We start from the raw sequence: 18,890 nt of genomic DNA, 5'->3' as shown, positions 1-18,890 counted from the left end.
CATCAGTGTGTGTGTATTTTGGGGGCCGTCTGAGTAGGTCAGCCGCGTCACCCCACAGAGCATCTTGGCTGCCAAGTGGAAGAAGGGGACAAAAAGCAGTTCTGGAGGGGACAAAAAGGGTGGGGAGTTATTTCTGCGGAGGTTACAGGCATGGTTGCTTAACCTGGGTATTCATAGCGGCAGCTGCCAGCCCTGGAGGGACTGGTGGCTAAACTGGTGCCCAGGCCCTGCGTACCTGCCCGGGAAGGGGTGCACTGTCAGAGGAGCGTTCCACACGGGGTCTATGCCTAAGACGAGGGCTGGAATAAACTGCTCATGGAGGAGGAAGGTTCTCCTGAATTTTCAGGCTTCCTCTCAGCCCTTCCCTTCCTGCTTCTTAGCCTGCTTGATTGACAGTGCAGTCAGACTGCTCTCAGCTAAGGTGCCCTTGCCAGGCAGATCTTGCCTCATCTGCCTTCTGGGCGCCCACATTCCCGCTTCCCACTCTCACCTTATTTTGAGCACTGTACTTTCCGCCATGCACCGAGTGACTCGTGGGTCTCTCTGGCTAAGGAGTGCCCCAGATTTAGTTGACTTTAATCTGGGCACAGAATCGAGCAGGAAGTGTCTGAAAGACTTTTCGTTTCGGTAAAGAAGTAGCATTTTCTTTCTCAGTGTTTGTTGAATGAATAAACAAACTCTCCTTTATACTCTGTGGTGTTGCTCTCCAGCTTAAAACGCTCTCAGAGACAGAGGTTCCCAGTATCACCTTGTGTCCACCAGAATGCCCCTGCTGTGAGCCAAGGCCAGCCTAGGACTCCCCACATCAGGCTGTCTCTATACACAGACGGGCTGAGCTCCCTGCCCTCCCCTCAAACTCCTTTGTGGGGGCCTTTCTTGTTCCCTGCCAATTCCTGTCCAAAGCCCACTTTGCTTTAGGCTCTAGTCCCCCTTCCTCTCTGCCCCCAGCGGCTGCCCACACTGCTAAACTCCCTCCATCTCTGTATTTGTACAACTTGTACAACCCATCATAAATATTCACAGTCCACTGTGCATGTGATAGCTAGTGGACTGCAAACTCCTTGCAGGAGGATCACAACTTACACTCCTTCTTTCCAGGACTACTAGGAAACTTTGCAGTTCAATAAGAAAGTAGCTTTGGGACTTCCCTGGTGGTCCAGTGGTCAGGACTCAGCACTCCCAGTGCAGGGGGCCTGGGTTCAAACCCTGGTCAGGGAACTAGATCCCATGTGCTGCCAACTAAGAGCTGCCAAATACATAAATATTAAAAAAAAAGAAAATAGCTTTGTCTCAAACCAAATGAACACAGAGTCCTAAACACAATGCAGTCAGGGTTACATGCTAGATGAGACTCAGCCTATCCTCAGCTCCCAGTGGAAGATTGAAAATGATTTAAAAACAACCAAAATGAGGTCACAAGGCATGAATACAACCACTGGTAAAGGACATGTCCAGAGGGCCTGTGTCAGCAGCTCTCTGCAGATGCAAGCTCTAGAATATGCTGCAGGAAGAGTAAATCAGGGTGGGGTGGGGACGCGGCGGGAAGTGAACCTGGTCCTGAAGGTGGACTGGAGTCAGGCAGGAGGAGGAGGAAGATCACGCTAAGGCAGGAGAAATGTCAGAGATCTCTTGTGGAAATACAACAGGAACCGGGTGGCTGCAGCTGTGGGACTCACGAGAGATTCTCCAGGAAGAGGAGTTGTGATCGTGGGGGACCTTGGTGCCCAGTTAGGAGAGTGGATCTGACTTTCCGGGCCTCCTGTGATGCGATACTTCTCTTGAGCAATGCCTAGAATATGGTTTGCTTTCAACAACAGTTCACAACATGTCAGCTCACTGAGGGGCTATCACACACCATTGCTTTATATGAATATCTCACTTATTTTAAGCCTTAAAACCAACCTGCAGATTGAGTTCTTTCCATTATTCCCATGCCAAGATAGAAACTTGAGGTTTAAAAAGATGAAGAATTAGGTTACAGCTCCATAGCTGGGGGCTTCCCAGGTGGTGCTGGTGGTAAAGAACCCGCCTGCCGGTGTAGGAGACATAAGAGAGAGATGTGGGTTTGATCCTTTGGGTTGGAAGATCCCCTGGAGGAGGGCATGGCAACCCACTCCAGTATTATTGGCTAGAGAATCCCATGGACAGAGGAGCCTGGCGGGCTACGGTCCATAGGGTTGCAAAGAGCCGGACACGACTGAAGCGACTCGGCACGCACGTTCATAGCTGTAAGTGGCAGAGCTGGGATTCAAACTCAGGTCTCTCTGGCTCTTCCGGCGGTCCCCCTCCCATGTGCCCTCCGCACATCACAGTCTCATGAAACGCATGTCTTAACCTTGGCTGCACATTCGAGTCGCACAGAAAGCTTAAATCTCCCCCACTCCCCTGCCTCCTCAAACCCCCATCCCCAGAAAGTTCCATTTAAGTGGTTGAAGTAGCGATCTGAGAATTTGTCTTTTTGTAAAAACTTCCCAAAGTGCAAAGGGGCAGGCACTCGCCCCCTCCCCGCACCCGCTCCGGGATGCAGTTGAGAGTCCTGTGCAGCACGGATGATCATTCCGTCTCTGCTTCCCCGTGTTAGGGTCCATCACTACCCGGGGCACAGCCATCCTGTGTCTTCCAGCCACAAAGGGCCCTGCCTTGGCTAGATTCACCCACAGCCCCCTCTCCTGCTCTGGTGAAGGGGGGACTGGTCTCATTGGAAAGGTACCCCTGAAGAATATTCTGCTTGACTCTCTGGGCCCTAGGAAAATAGTGAAGGATCTCCACCCACACCCACTACTTCATTGCAGCCTTTTCCGAGGTCAGATTTCCCCCTGGAGCCAAAACAATGTGAGCAATTGAATGCACGCTCACGCAAAAAGTTAAAAAAGTGGCCCTCTCATTGTTGTGCGGAGCAATTTCATTTCCTGAGAAGCCTGACTCCTGCCCTCTGCGTTCTCCTCCCCAGCCTGTGCCTGCCAGCCTCGCGAGGAGCCCAGCCAGTTGCATCCCTGGGGGGTGGGGGTGGGGCGCTCAGAGACACCCCTCAGAGGAAGGCCATGGAGGGGCAGATGGGGTTTCTGGGGCCTGAGGGAAGGAGAGCTAGGGAGCCAAGTGGAGGGAGGCGTTGGTGGGGGTCAGAGAGGGGTGCAGAGAGATTCCTGACGGAGGCACCGCCTCCCTTCCTCCCCTCCTGACCTCCGGCTATGGCTGCCAGACTCTGAAGAGGGCAGGGTGGTGGGAATCGAGAGAAGATAGGGGGTTCGGGGGAGGGAGGAAGGGTGAGAGGGAGTGGACAGAAATGGTGCCCGGGGAAAGCAGGCTCAGAAGACGCAAGTGTAAGGGGTTAAAAGCCAGCCCAGTATCCCCTGCAGAGGAATTTTTAACAAAGCTCTTGAAGTAAGGGGCCCAGAGAGAAGTAGTCAGTGATAGCTTGGAGGAGTCTAGTAAAATCACTACTGGGTCACAAAGGTAGCAGAGAGCCTTGCAGGGTCAGGAAAAAGGAGATGTGGGGAGGCACTGGGTGAGCCAGACCCCAAACCTTGCAGGTTGGCTCCAGGTGAGATGGGAGATGACGAAACCCTTAGCTCAGGCCACAAACACTGATCACACCCCTCCTGTGTGTGGAAGCCTTGCAGTCAGTTTGACTGAGGAGGCTGAAAGGTCCTTAGAATGGCATTAAAAACCAGTCGAGTCGAGGGATGGCTCAGTTATTTGTTGAGCCATTTTCTTGAATTTCTTGCATCAGTATTTTGTAGTTTTCAATGTACAAGTCTACCACTTGTTTAAATTTATTCCTAAGTATTTCATTCTTTCTGATGCTACTGTAAATAAGGTCATTTCCCTAATTTCCTTCGTTGGATAGTTTGCTGTTAGCATTGTTGTTGTTGTTTAGTCGCTAAGTCGTGTCCAACTCTTTTGCAACCCCATGGACTGTAGCCTCCCTTGTCCATGGGATTTCCCGAGCGAGAATACTGGAGTGTGTAGCCATTTCCTTCTCCAGGGGATCTTCCTGCCCCAGGGACTGAACCCGTGTCTCCTGCATTGCAGGTGGATTCTTCACCACTGAGCTACCAGGGAAGAAGCCCTGTTGTCAGCATACAGAAATGCAATTGATGTTTTTGTATGTTGATTTTTATTTTGCAAATTTACTGAATTCATTTATTAGTCCTAACAGTTTTTCTGTGTGTGGAGTCTTTAGGGTTGTCTATATACAAGATCATGTCATCCACAAACAGACAATTTAACTTCCTTTCCAACCTGGATAGCTTTTGTTTCTTTTATTTGCCTAATTGCTGTGGCTGGGACTTCCAGTACTCCACTGAATAGGAGGGATGAGAGTTGGCATTTCCTGTCTTGTTCCTGATCTTGGACTCAAAGATTAATATATTTAAAATGTCAATACTACTCAAAATGACCTGCAGATTCAGTGCAATCTAATCAAAATTCCAGTGTTATTTTTCACAGAAATAGAAAAAACTATTCTAAAATTCATTTGGGATCACAAAGGACTCCAGATAGTCAAAGCAATCTTGAAATAGTTTGAAAAAGAACAAGTCAGGAGGCACCACACTTCCTGATTTGAAAATACATTCCAAAGCAACAATCATTAGAATAAACATGTAGACTAATGGTACAGAGTTTAGAGCCCAGAAATAAATCCATGCAGGCCTGGTCAATGGAGAGGGAATGGATACAGACAAAGATGCCAGGAAAACAACACAGGGAAAGCATGGTCTCTGCAAATGATGCTGGAAAAACTGGATAGCCACATGCAAAAGAATGAAACTGGACTCTTATACTATACAAAAATAAACTCCAAAATGGATTAAAGACTTACAACACAACACCTGAAACTATAACTCCTTGAAAAACACACATGGGAAAAGTCTCATGACATTCGTCTCAGCAGTGATTTCATGGATATGACACCAAAATCACAAAAGCAGAAAGAGACAAGCGGGACTACATCAAACTAAAAGCTTCTGAAGAGCAAAGGAAACAATAGAGCGAAAAGACAACCTACAGAATGGGAGAAAATATTTGTAAACCATGTATCTGACAATGCTCAAAAAAACAGAAGAAGCTCCTACAACCCCAAAGCAAAAGAAGCTAATAACCGGAATTTTAAAATAGGCTAAAGATTTGCATAGACATTTTTCCAAAGAAGATAAAACAAATGGTCAACAGCTATATGAAAAGATGCTCAAGGTCACTAATCATCAAGGAAATGCAGGTCAAAACCATCTCAGACCTGTTAGGAAGGCCATAATAAACACACCCATATATATAACTACAAAAGGTGAGAACTGTTGAGAAATTAGATCTGTTATACATTGTTGATGGGAATGCAAAATGGTACAGCTTCAATGGAAAAACAGTAGGAAGGTTCCACAAAAAAATTAAAAATAGAACTTCTACAGAAAATTATCCAGCAATCCCATCCTGGGTATTTCTTTAAAAGTATTGAAATCAAGATCTGGAAGAGACATTAGCACTTTCGTGTTCACTGCAACACTATTCACAGCATCCATTGTGGAAACAGTCTAAATGTACAGTGACAGATAAATAGATTTTAAGATGTGATCTATACACACAGTGGACTACTATTCAGCCTTTAAAAAGAAGGAAATTCATAATATGGGGCAACATGTTTGAATCTGGAAGACATTATGCCAAGTGTAATAAGTAGTTACAGAAGGACAAATACTACATGTTTCCATGTGGCTCGGTGGTGAAGAATCTGCCTGCCAATGCAGGAAAAGCAGGAGAAGCAGGTTCAATCCCTGGGTCAGGAAGATCCCCAGGAGGAGGAAATAGCAACCCACTCCAGTATTCCTGTCTGAAAAATCCCAAGGACAGAGGAAGCTGGTGGGATACACTCCATGGGGTCGCAGAGTTGGAAACGCTGTGCACACACACTGCAGCTGCCATTTATATGAGGCGGCTAAACTAGTCAAACTCATAGAAACAAAGACTAGAATGGGAGGTGCCAGAGGCTGGGGGAAGGAGGAAGTGGGGATTGCTAATCATCGGGTATAAAATTTCAGTTATGCCAGATGAATTAATTCTAGAGATCTGCCGTACAACGTTGTGTTTACAGATAACGATACTGTATTGTGCACTTAAAAATCTGATAAGGGAGTAGGTCTTAAGTGCTCTTACCACGAGAAACATTTTAAAACATTAAAAAGAGCTCATGAGGCAAATATGAGTTGTAAACAGGAGGGCAAGGAGACTCACATAGTTTCCGGTCACCAGTAATACTCCTCAATCCCTTGGAAAATCATCTTGGCAGAAACGATTTGTTCTTACACAATTGAAGAGCCCACTGAAAATTATTCTTCTCCATCCCCCGAAGAGGGATCTCTGATTGGCACATGCTATTTATGGCAAAAACAGAATCAATTCCACAAAGATCTTTTTGGCTTCCGCCACGGAGCAGGCGTTGGGTATGGACGAGAATAGAACGAGAGCGGCTCCTGTTCAGCTCATAAGGCAGTGAAGCAGGAGGTTTAGGAGCAGGGACTTCAGTGGTCAGATCTGAATTCTGATACGGACTCTGCTCCCACGAGCTGTGTGGCCATGAGCAAGCTGTCTGACCTCTCTGTTCTCTGGAAAATGGGGATGATAATCTTCAGGGTGTTGCCCCAGTTAAGAGACAGAAGGATAAATGAAGTGCTTTGGACAATGCCTTCCACTGAGCTGTTATCAATACTAAAGAATCCTCTAAGGTGATGTCAAAAGGATGGAGCTCTAAGGATGGAGTGCAGAGTCTCCCCCAGGAGGAGCTCCTGGTGCATCTGGAGGGAGTGGGGACAGGAGGTGGTTCCAGAAGAAGAGACTTAAGCTGGGCCAGCAGGGAAGGTTTCAGGACCAGAGAGAGAGGCTTCAAGGACAGAGTCCAAGGTTTCAAGCCTGGGTGACTTGAGAGGAAGGTTAATTCAACAAGGTCAGAGTGTGGAAGCAAACACCCATGGGCCTCGTTCTAGGGCAGGGCAGCTTTCAGAGAGCTGGGTGTCCCCCAGCCTCAAGGGGTAAAGCACAGGCTCAATCTGAGTGAGCCCCACGTCCAGCGAAGGTGGCCTCCATGAGCCCAAAGACCCTGAGACTGAGGATTTTGTATCTTCTTCCTTAGGTTTGTCCCAAATGATACTCTTTGCACCAAAGATGACCCATGGATTTGTGTTTGACTCAGGGGCATGGAAGAAAGGAGAGGAGGGGAAGCCATGGCAGGGGGGTGCCAAAGCAGTGGATGGAGTGGGGGTCCCCATGATGCTGAGAAAGGGTAATCGGGGAGCCCTGGGACTGCTGCCTGGCCACAGGGGGAGCAGAAAGGCTGGGTCTGGGCCACGTGAGGACAGGGACTGAGCAGGATGGTTTGAAGTGCTGCTGGTACATCCTGTTGGAGGCTCTGAGGCTTGACTTGGGATGTGTCTAGTGGGCAGCCAGAGATGCTGGCCTGGGGATGGTTCTGGCAGTTGGGAGGACCTCTGGGCAGGGTAGGCTCTGTACATTTGGGGTCAGCCATCTGCATGGCCCTGGGGGAAGAGCCTAAACTTGTCCAGCACGGAGAAAGGCAGCAACGATGATTATGGCTTCTAGAAACATCCTAGAACTGGCTCATCCTGCTTTGGAAGGACGTGGGTCAGGCCTGAGTATGCGTGTATGTGTAATCAGGTGGAGGAGGCAGCAACTGACTCTAAGAATTCAGGGGTCTCCCCATGTGGCCTCAAGCAGATAGATTGGATTGTGGGACAGCGGTTTCCTCTACCAAATGGTGGGAGTCATCGACAATTTATTTATTTACCCTTCAAGTTTACCACGGGCCTGGATGATACCACCCTGAAGAGTTTAATGCAACCAACAAGTGGGTGTCAGGGGGGCTCCTCATTTCTGGTCTGTGCGGACCTCTTGGCACCTTCCAGATTTCACACCAGAAGGTTCGCACTACCTCAGGCGGTGTCAGAGGTGTCTCGGCAGCCAGGGCCAGGGCTCAGCTGCAGCCCCACTTCCTGCCTGGGGGAGCAGGTGACAGCAACAACAGGAGGTGTCCAGATCACACAGAGGGAACATGTTTGGGCAATCCAGGTCATCACCCCGTAACAGTGCTGCTCCCCGCCTTGAAGTGGGTTGTTGGGGTGTAGGACAACTCAGACAAGGACAGGGGGACCCCAAGAGGCCATCTGGGCCAGCCCCCTGTCCCCAGGAGGGCTAACTTCAAGACATCCCAAACGGATGCACAAAGCATAGCCATGGCCTATCTTGGTACCGCGGTCTGAGCTGAGGACACCTGGAGAGTGAATCAAGTTGAAGAGGCCATTGACTGAGAAACAAGTCTGAATTCAAGTACCTCTGTCAAGAAGCAGCTCTGGCTCCGTGGAGTGGCAGAGGCTTACAGGGTCACAGCACCCAGGAGAGGCCTGCGTGCTCTGCTTCCATGTGGACCCACGCAGGCTGGAATGAGCGGGCCATTTTTCTACAAATGGATACTTTAAAAACATTTACAGATACCCTCTCCTTTCTCTTAAGATTGCTCTGTTATCTTTCTTTCAGAAACACAAAAGTATCTCTTGACAAGTCCCCCTTCTCTGGGACCTTTCACAGAAATATTTCTCCAAAAACTTGTCCCCATTCACGCCCTCACCTCCCCTGACTCCCCAGTGTGTGTTCACTCCGCGGACACCGTGGCGCCCCTCCCTGTTGCCAAACCCAGGCTGCTTTTCTGCCGTGGTCCCACTGATTCCCCAGAGGTTCCCGCCCCCTCCCCACGCTTTGGGATCAGCTCCTGAGGGTGGGTGGGGCCAGCACCTGGGAAGTGTGGGCTGACCCGTCCCTGCTGGATGAAGCCTGTGCTGATCGCCCCTTCTAGCTTGTCTCCCGCCTGTCAGCCTCCTCCACCTCCTCCTTCCATCTCAGCCGCCCCCACCCACCCCTGGGTGCATCCCCGGCAGCAGGTACAGGTCGACACCATGTCCCCAGGGTTGGCCTCTTCCAGATCATCAGACAACTGCACTTGAGCAATGCAGACAGAGAGCTGCCTGAGGATGGCCAACGGGCACCCAGATCCCTGGTTTTCACCCCCAATCTATTTATTTCTCTTCAGGAAATGGTGCCAGCAGGCTGATAAGTGAGGACCCCACACGGCTTCCTCCCTCCTGGGTATCGCACATCAGCAAGTCCTCTTGGTTCTAGCTCAAAGATACAACTGGAATGCCAATGGCCTTCGTCCTGTTCCCTTCTCACTGCTGTCTTCTGAGCCACAAGCCCCTCACTGGATACATCAAAAGCTTCCATGTTTATCTCTTCAATTCTACTCCAGAGAGCCACCAAGGGTGACCCTCCAAAGTGGATTACAATACCTGGTAGGACACAGTCCCCCACTGACTTCTTGCTTCTTAGAAGTTTCCTGACCACCCTCATTTTCCTCTTTTTCAGAGGCCATGTAGAAGCAACTATTTTTTAAAACAAATAATTCAGCGGTAAGCCCATCCAGCCCCAAGATCTATTCACTCAGATAACAATATTTTCTGTAGACTTGCATTCCGCGGACCCTGTTCTAGAACATGAACGGACGACAGTCCGAGTTCATTAATACTTTCCTTTGGGGAACTATTTCCTTTCACGTAAACTCAATAAACAAAAACCTGGCTAGAGTAAACAGGGGCACCGGGGAGTTCCGTTTCTCTTAACCAAGTGATTGGCCACTCCACGTGGTTCGAGCCTCGTCGCGTCCCGGGCGCGCGGGAGCAGGAGACGCGGCGTCAGGGCAGCGGCTTACCTCCCTGAGGCAGGTGTAGATGGGGCAGACCAGCACGCGGAAGGGCTCGCCCGTGCTGCTGCGCATGGTGCCGAAGACCTCGCACAGGAAGGTGATGAAGCCCAGCCAGCGCTCCACGTCCTGCTGCTGCAGCTCCTCCCGCACCGTGAAGTCCTTCTGCGGAGGCACAAGAGACCCTGTCAGCCGCGCGGGGCTGGGAGAGGCCCGCGGACCACCCCGCTCCACCAGGGCGCCTCCCGGCTAAGGCTGGGCCCCTGAGCAACTGGTAGACCCCGTGATGGCCGCAAGGAGGCGGATGGGGGACCCGTGGCTGAAGCGTGAAGGCCGAGGACTCGCTGGCGGGCAGAAAGACCACCTTGACCTTTGGCCATGGCATCTCTTCTTCAGTGTCCCCAGACTGAGGAGCCCCGGCAGCCCTCCCTTGGGCCTCCCAGGAGGCGCGAGGGGTAAAGAACCTGCCTGCCACTGCGGGAGAAGTAAGAGACTCCGGTTCAGTCCCTGGGTCCAGAAGATTCCCCTGGAGGAGGCCATGGCAACCCACTCCAGTATTCTTGCCTGGAGAATCCCATGGACAGAGGAGCCTGGGAGGCTACAGTCCGTGGGGTCACACAGAGTCGGGCACGACTGAGTGACTTAGCACACATGCACGGCCCTGCCTCACTGACCCAGATACGGAGGTGGAGGGAGTGAGATAAACGGGAGACAACACCTTTCCCAGTCATCACCTCCTCCCCGTGGCTAACTATCTCCTTTGCTAACCTCCACATCATGCCCTTGCAACAGGCAGGGTGACCATACATCCAGCAGTGGGCATCTTGGCTGCGGCACTGGGCTGCGGAAAGAAAAACTAGAAGCATTCATTCATTCATCCTCCTTAAAAATATCAGTGCATCACTGCATGCCAGGCACTGTTCTAGAGGGTAGAATAAGACATGTTCATTCATAACTGTGACATAAGACAGAAGATACTAAAAGCCAGTGTGTGTGTGTGTGTGAGAGAAGGGGGGGGGGGTGCATCCAGGTAAAAAGACTTCGGAGGACATCTGAGGTAGGAGCTATTCCTTCCAAATGGAAATCGGCACCTTGGAAGAGTTAGGACTCTGACCTGGGGACTGGGGGTATTTCAGGTGGAGCGATGACAACAGGCAAGGCGTGGGGAGGGTAACTGGGCGTTTGGGAAACAGGGAGGTATTTGCCAGTCTGTCCCCAGTATCAGTGGGCTTCCCTGGTGGCTCAGTGGTAAAGAACCCGCCTGCCAAGGCAGGAGACTCGGGTTCGATCCCCGAGTTGGGAAGATCCCCTAGAGAAGGAAATGGCAACCCACTCCAGTATTCTTGCCTGGGAAGTCTCACAGAGGGAGGAGACTGGTGGGCTACAGTCCATGGGGTCACAAAAAGAGTCAGACACGACTTAGTGGCTAAATAATAACAATCACCCCAGCGTAGGTGAGGTGGAGAGGAAAATGGGGGCAGGGTGGGGAAAAAGAAAGTTGGGGCTAGAGTGTGGATAACCGAAGCCAGCCAAGGAGTCGGGTTCCATGTGCTGGTTGATAGGGAAGGTTTTGGGGAATCACTGAAATGCCATCATCATACCTTGTGCTCTTTAGAAGGTTAATATGGCATAGGTGTGGAGACCAGAAAGGAGGCCAGTGCAAAAGTCCAGACAGAATGAGATAAAAACCTGAACTCTCTGGCAGTTGAAAGATAAAGAATTTGTGGTAGGTTAGGTTATGTTCAAGATATATTTCCCCTTTCCCCTTTGTCTTTGTGTTAGCCATGTGACTTGCCTTGGTCAGTAGAAAGAGGCAGAAATGACAGGGTGTCAGTTCTGATCTCAAGCCTTAAGAGGCCTTAAGTATTTACAGTTACTCTCCTATGCTTCTTCCATCATTGTGAGAAGACCATCTGTGGGCTGGCCGATGGTCCCAGGAGGAGGATGAGAGAAACATGGAGGGCCCCACCCAAATCTAACCTAGATCAGGTAACTCCCAGCCAACGTGCATACACGTCATCTTAATACTTATTACTGTGTGCCACGGAGATTTCTGTGGTTGGTCGTTGAGCAGCAATAGCTGATTGATGCAGGATTGTAACTGAAACTTCTGTGGTTTGTTCGTTAAGTGGCAGTAGCTGACTGATACAAGATTGGTACAAGAGACCATGTCAAGATAAATAGTACTTGCTAAGTGGTGAGCTGTGGATGTGATGGGAAGGGAAGACTCAAAGACAATAAATAACAAGATTCTGGCTCTGGATGATTGTACCGCCAAAAGAAATAGAACCCAGGAGGGAACAGGTTGTAGAGTGTGACACCAGTCATTCCCACAGTCCAGCACCCCTCCCACAGCTTCTTTTGGCTGATCATTCTCCTCAGTGCTGAATCTCAGAATCTCCAGTGATGGAAGGTCCTCCTGGATGACTTGGTTAATGACTGTCCCTTGTGTGTGATGAAAGTGCTATCGAGAAACCTAAAAGGGCATATGGGGCCTCAGGTGGCAAATCGGGGGCTGGATGAGAGCACCTTAATTGTACTGTCTCATTTAATTGTCACAACGATCCTGTGAGGCAGGTCCTGTTACGGCCCCATTTTATAGAAGGTGAAGCCGAGGTCAGAGAAGTTATGCAGCTTACGCATGGCCATGGGGTGATGGCAAAGTCGGGATTTGAACCCAGGGTCTACCTGCTCTAGAGACCAAACTTTTTTCCTTCCTTTTAATGATGTTTTAAGTTGGAATAGTATATCAGAGCCCAAGCTCTTCTTCACTTTCCAAGTTTGAACCTTCCATGAAGCCATCAATCCAGACTGTCCCTGGAGGTCCACTCACACCCACAGATCTGATGGGTCTCATACCCACCTCTCAGGCCTCCTGCCTTGCCACCCTCTTCCCACTGAAATGTCTACCTGTGTACAAATTGGGAAAGGAGTACATCATGGCTGTATATTGTCACCCTGCTTATTTAAGTTATATGCAGCATACATCATGAGAAATGCTGGACTGGATGATGTACAAGCTGGAACCAAGATTGCTGAGAGAAATATCAATAACCTCAGATATGTAGATGACACCACCCTTATGGCAAAAAGCAAAGAGGAACTGAAGAGCCTCTTGATGAAAGTGAAAGAGGAGAGTGAAAAAACTGGCCTAAAACCCTACATTCAAAAAACTAAGATCATGGCATCCAGTCCCATCACTTCATGGCAAATAGATGGGGAAACAATGGAAACAGTAAGAGACTTTATTTTCTTGGGCTCCAAAATCAATGCAAATGATGACTGCAGTCATGAAATTAAAAGACACTTACTCCTTAGAAGAAAAGCTATGACCAACCTAGACAGCATATTAAAAAGCAGAGACATTACTTTGCCGACAAAGGTCTGTATAGTCAAAGCTATAGTTTTTCCAATAGTCATCATATATGGAAGTGAAAGTTGAACCATAGAGAAAGCTGAGCACTGAAGAATTGATGCTTTTGAACTGTGGTGTTGGGAGAAGACTTTTGAGAGTCCCTTGGACTGCAAGGAGATCCAACCAGTCAATCCTAAAAGAAATCAGTCCTGAATATTCATTGGAAGGACTGATGCTGAAGCTGAAGGTCCAATACTATGGCCACCTGATGCGAAGAACTGACTCATTGGAAAAGACCCTGATGCTGGGAAATATTGAAGGCAGGAGAAGGGGGCGACAGAGGATGAGATGGTTGGATGGCATCACCAACTCTATGGACATGAGTTTGAGTAAGCTCCGGGAGTTGGTGATGGACAGGCAGGCCTGGCGTGCTGCAGTCCATGGGGTTTCAAAGAGTCAGACACGACTGAGTGACTGAACTGAATTGATATAACCGTGGTCTGCCAGAAATCCCAAAAGTAGTTGGGATCTCTTCACTAGTACAGAATCCGGAATAGGCAGCTTTCACAGGGGCTTCCCTGTAGTGTTCTGGTTACTTGTGAATGAATGAATGACTTTGCCGGCTGCCCCAGACCCTGCAATGGTATCACACTCTACAAGCTGTTCCCTCTTGTGTTCTATTTCTTCTGGTGACACAGTCATCCCAGGGTGCTGTACTGCTGGCCTCAAAGTCATGAGACTTTTGGTGATTCTGTCTTCTTAACTGCTGTTCATCCCACTAGATCTTTACGTGGTCAGAGCAGGGGCGGGCATTTCCATTCCCATTTTAGAATGGGGGAAGCTCAGGTACAAAGAGCTGAAAGGACTTGACCAAGGTCATCAGTACATAACTTGAATGAGAACCTAAGCCCGTCCATTGCTCTCTGCTCTGAGCTAATGTTCTCAGCCCTGCTTGCTCACTGGAGGAACTCTGAAGCTACTGATATTTGAAGCCCACCCCAGAGAGGCTTGTGTCATGGGCCAGGGTGGGGCCAGGACACTGGTACATTTTGAAAGCCCCCCAAGTGATTTCAATGTACAGCCATCATTGAGAACCACAATGCTAGGCCTTTAAAATGTGCCAACGTGGGAGTTAAAACAGTGACCAAGACACCCTTTCCCCATCTCCCATAAAAATGCCCGTGAAGGCAGACATAAGTCCCATAACACTAAGAAGGAAGATCACAGCTCACTGCAGGGTTCTTATCATTAACTAAAATGCTATCACCAAGAGACTGTACTTACCCTGAACAGTTTGGCCCCCTACCCATAAGACCCAGGCAGGGGTGAGATGGGGAGGGAGCTTAAACTGCAGCCCTCCCTCTGTCTGGCTCTGGTCGGGAGGCAAAGAGCTTGTGACTACCAACAAGACCCCGCGCCTGTGCAGCACGGCAGCTCCCATCAGCACTGCTCGGACTCTGGTCCTTGCAGAGTCAGGGGCAGAAGGAGATGAGGAGCGTCCCTGCGTCCTCAGAGGCATGCTGTTCTCAAGCAAAGCCCTCTGGGGAAGGAAAAGCCTCAGGACAGTGCAAACCCGGGACTGGAGCTTTTACACGATTACATCCAATCACAGAACAACAGCCTGACTCAGTTTCCTCCTGATAATTAGTGGCAGGGACAGAGGATTCTGTCTGGGGCTAGCAGAGCTCCTTAGAAGACCAAACGCCTGCTAAATACGGGAAATTGAATGTGGGATGTGCACATGAAGCCACCAGCTTCAGGTCTGAGGGGAGACGCCACTTTTACTTGAGCACACGTCGAGCAACTCTAAGGATGATCTGCACGGTGAACACCAGAACCAAACCCAGCCTTTCTCATTCAAGCGTAAGGGAGGAGAAAAGAAATACGGCGTCTATGGAAAAAGTCCTGCGCTGCAGAATAGGGGAGCCTTATTTTGAAAATCTAAGGGAAAATGCAAAACTCTAAAAATGTCAACTACAATAAACCAAAGATAAATGAAATAAAAAACCCAAGTACAAACATGTGGGATTGTATGTCTGTTAAGAACAACAACATGGATTCTGTGACATGTGATTAGATTAAAAAAAACAAACAAAAACCTTAGACTGAGATGACGCGTGGAACTGGAACTGGGGGTAGGAGAGAACCAAAGGAAGTAGAAAATCCACAGCAAAATGAAATGCGCACTGGAGGCAGGAAAGGATAGAATGGATGCTGCAGAAAAAGTGGAACATGAGACAGACTTGGAAAATAAATAGATAAAAACACGCAAGGAGGAAAAGGACAGGGAAGAAAGGGTGGACATGAATTATAGAGCTTCTCAGAAAGGACATCAGAATACATGGAATGAAGAGAGAAAAACTTTAAGTTGAAAACAAACAAAAAAACTCCAAAAGAGCTGTCTCTTCAGGCAAAAAGGGTTCACAGTGTTCCAGAGCCCCACTATTTATACTTAACATGAGAACTTCTTTTTTAATTTCAAGGAAAAAGAAAAATTCTAAAAAGAGCTTTGAAGGGAAAAAAAGAAAAACCCTAGGTTTCCTACAAAGGAACAAAAATATGGTTGGCAGTATTACTTCTATAATTGATGTTAAAATTCAGAGACACTGAGGCAAGCTCTTCACATGTTTGAGGTGAAAAGAACACATTTAGCTATGAGTGAAAGCAAGACAAAGACATTTTACACAAGCAAATGTTTTTTTAAAACTCCCACCCACATACTTATCTTTAGAAAAAAAATTAATGGTGCAGCGGCTATAGAAAATAGCATAGTGATTCCTCAAAAAATTAAAAATAGAATTATCAGTATGATCCAACAATTCCACTTCTGGGCATATATTACAAAAGAATTGAAAGTAGAATCTTGAAGAGATATTTGCATACTCGTGTTCATATCAGCCAGCATTATTCATAATAGCCAATAGGTGGAAGCAATTCAAGTGTCCACTGACAGACAAATGGATGAAGGAAATGTAGTATACACATACAATAGAATACTTTTCCATCTTGGAATATTCTGACACATGCTACAACACGGATGAACCTTGAGGTTATTATGCTAAAGTGAAATAAGCTAGTGGCAAAAAGACAAATACTGTATGATTCCACTCATCTAGATATCCAGAGTAGTCAGATTTATAGAAACAGAAAATAGAATGTTGGCTGCCAGAGGCTAGGAAAACGGGGCAACAATATGACTACACTTAACATGACTGAACTGTACACTTAGAAAATGGTTGACATGAGAAACTTTATTTTAAAACTATAATTAAAGATGAAAATTGAAAACTCTCTTGAATGTATGAGAACATGCTAAGTTGCTTCAGTGGTGTCTGACTCTTTGCGACGCTATGGACGATAGCCCCCCGGTTTCCTTGGTTCATGAGATTCTCTAGGCAAGAATACTGGAGCGGGTTGCCACTTCCTTCTCCGGGGGATCTTCCCGACCCAGGGATCGGACCCATGATTCTTAGGTCTCCTGCTTTGAATGCATGGTCCAGCCACAAAAAGATGTATTCCTCAACTCTGAGAAAATCATGGTATAGAAGGACCAGGAGTGAAAACTTGAAACCAGATAGAAAGTTAAGTCATAGTAAATAATTATAATTTGGGTCATAAGATTGAGTCAAAATCCAGCAATAATCCTCAAGACAGAGCTTCCCTAGTGGTCCAGTGGTTAAGAACCCACCTTGCAGTGCAGGGAACACTGGTTCAATCCCCGGTCTGGGAAGATCCCACATGCCACGGAGCAACTACGCCTGGGAGTCGCAGCTACTAAGCCTGAGCTCTAGAGCCTGTGTGCTGCAACAAGAGAAGCCCCTGCAATGGGAAGCCCGCATGCTGCAACTAGAGGGTAGCCCCCACTTGCTGCAACTAGAGAAAGCCTGCACGCAGCAACAAAGACCCAGTGAAGCCAAAAATAAAACTAAATAAAATTATATATTAAAAAATCCTGAGAGAGAAGATATTTCGTAATTAAATGTAATCAGAATAAAAAGTTCATAGTAGAAGTAGTAACCTAATAATCCAATTTAAATCACTAAAGACTGATGAATACAGGTGGGAAAAGTACAGAAGATTGTAAAGCACACAAGATTTAATGATTTAGACCATTAAGATCCACACGTTATTGCTACTTTCATAAGTCTAATAAGTGAGAAATAGACATAAAAATCTCCTTTTAAAAAATACTAAAACATTGGTAGCCACTAGCAGATATAAAGTAAAATTAAAACATAAGTACAATCAGGCTTTCCCGATGGCTCAAGCAGCAAAGAAACCACCTGCAATGCAGGAGATGCAGGAGACATGATTTGATCCCTGGGTCGGGAAGATCCCCTGGAGGAGGAAATGGCAACCCACTCCAGTATTCTTGCCTGGGAAATGGGAAATCCCATGGACAGAGGAGCCTGGTGGGCTACAGTCCATAGGGTTGCAAAGAGTCAGACATAACCGAGTGACTGAGCATGCATGCATAAGTAAAATCAAAGTCGTTTTCAAGATAACATTCATTAAGTAAAATAAAAATTATATTTATATAGATAAGAATAACAATCCATAATAGATAACATTATATACTGTGTAGTGCAGACTCAAAATACATAAAACAAAAGCTGTTAAACATAAAAAGATGCAATGGGGTGGGAGGGAGGTTCAAGAGGGAGGGGACATACATATACCTATGACTGATTCATGTTGATATATGGCAGAAACCAACATAATATTGTAAAGCAATTATCCTCCAATTAAAAGTAAATGCATTTAAAATTAAAAAGATCATCTTAGAAAATGAAAATCATCTGAGAAAACTGCTTGATACTGATGGCTTTTTCTTGAGGACTAGCTCCCTGACGGAAATGGCAGGAAAGTCATCAGCCAAACCATTTATAATAAAGAGGGAGAAAGAATAAAAAACAAACAAAAAAACATAAAAAGATAGACAGTAATGGAAAATGAAATCACTAGAATTCTTTCAATGATTAAATGAATAAAAAATGTATCAGATGACTTAAATAGCATAGTGAATAAGACAAAATTGAAACAAGCCTCGTTATAAGCTGCGATTCTACTATGAATGTCAGAATACAGAGATCGCACAAATTACATACTGGGACTAAGAAAGAAGAACAATTTAAAAAATAGCCAGTTACTTGTTTAAAAGGTATTTTCCTAATGAAAGAGAATAAAGTGTAATCAAATGTACAATAATAGATTACTTAGGAAATAAAGAGCTATAAAAACTTGTGAGATGTGGTCAAAGCTATAATAAAAGGTAAAGTTATAGTCTTGACTGTTAATATTTTGGTTATTAAAAAAGGAAGCAAACATTCCTCTAAACTGACGACTGAGTGCTTTAAAAGTGCCTCTAACAAATGACGCATGCTGTCCATGCAAAATGAACACTAGTTTTTAAAGACTTACAGAAAGTCTAAAAAAAGAATTCAAATGCTTCATATTTTAAAAATACTGATTACATTTTGAAATTATGAATATACTAGGTATAGTACAATATGATATTAAATATAACGGTATATTTTGGGTCATGTTATACCTCTATTGGACAGTATTAATTTGTATATTCAACTCAAAAACCTTGGAAAACCACCAATAACTATGGAAATACATGAAAGTACAAAATATGGTTCAGGCTAGAAATTAATTAGAAAATAAAGGGAATTATATATAAAACCAAGTAAGCAGAAATAAAGTTAGAAATATGATGTCCAACATCCCTAATTATCAGAGAAATGCCAATTAAAACTACAGTGAGGTATCATCTCA

At 46.6% G+C, this 18,890-nt stretch overlaps 1 protein-coding gene across 5 annotated transcripts in view; it reads right to left on the bottom strand.

Annotated features, from left to right (window-relative positions):
• CTIF (cap binding complex dependent translation initiation factor) overlaps positions 1-18,890 on the bottom strand; it is a 315,713-nt gene that overhangs the window by 32,160 nt on the left and 264,663 nt on the right. For all 5 annotated transcript variants that reach the window (XM_061131334.1, XM_061131335.1, XM_061131333.1 and 2 more), the window contains one exon: positions 9,764-9,919. In XM_061131334.1, coding sequence (XP_060987317.1) covers positions 9,764-9,919 — 156 coding nt within the window. The remainder of the gene's footprint in view (positions 1-9,763; positions 9,920-18,890) is intronic.

This window comes from Dama dama, chromosome 27 (genome assembly GCF_033118175.1).
Source record: "Dama dama isolate Ldn47 chromosome 27, ASM3311817v1, whole genome shotgun sequence".
In the NCBI taxonomy this organism is placed as follows: domain Eukaryota; kingdom Metazoa; phylum Chordata; class Mammalia; order Artiodactyla; family Cervidae; genus Dama; species Dama dama.
Note: the sequence above shows the minus strand (reverse complement) of the source record. Positions and strands in the feature narration are given on the sequence as shown.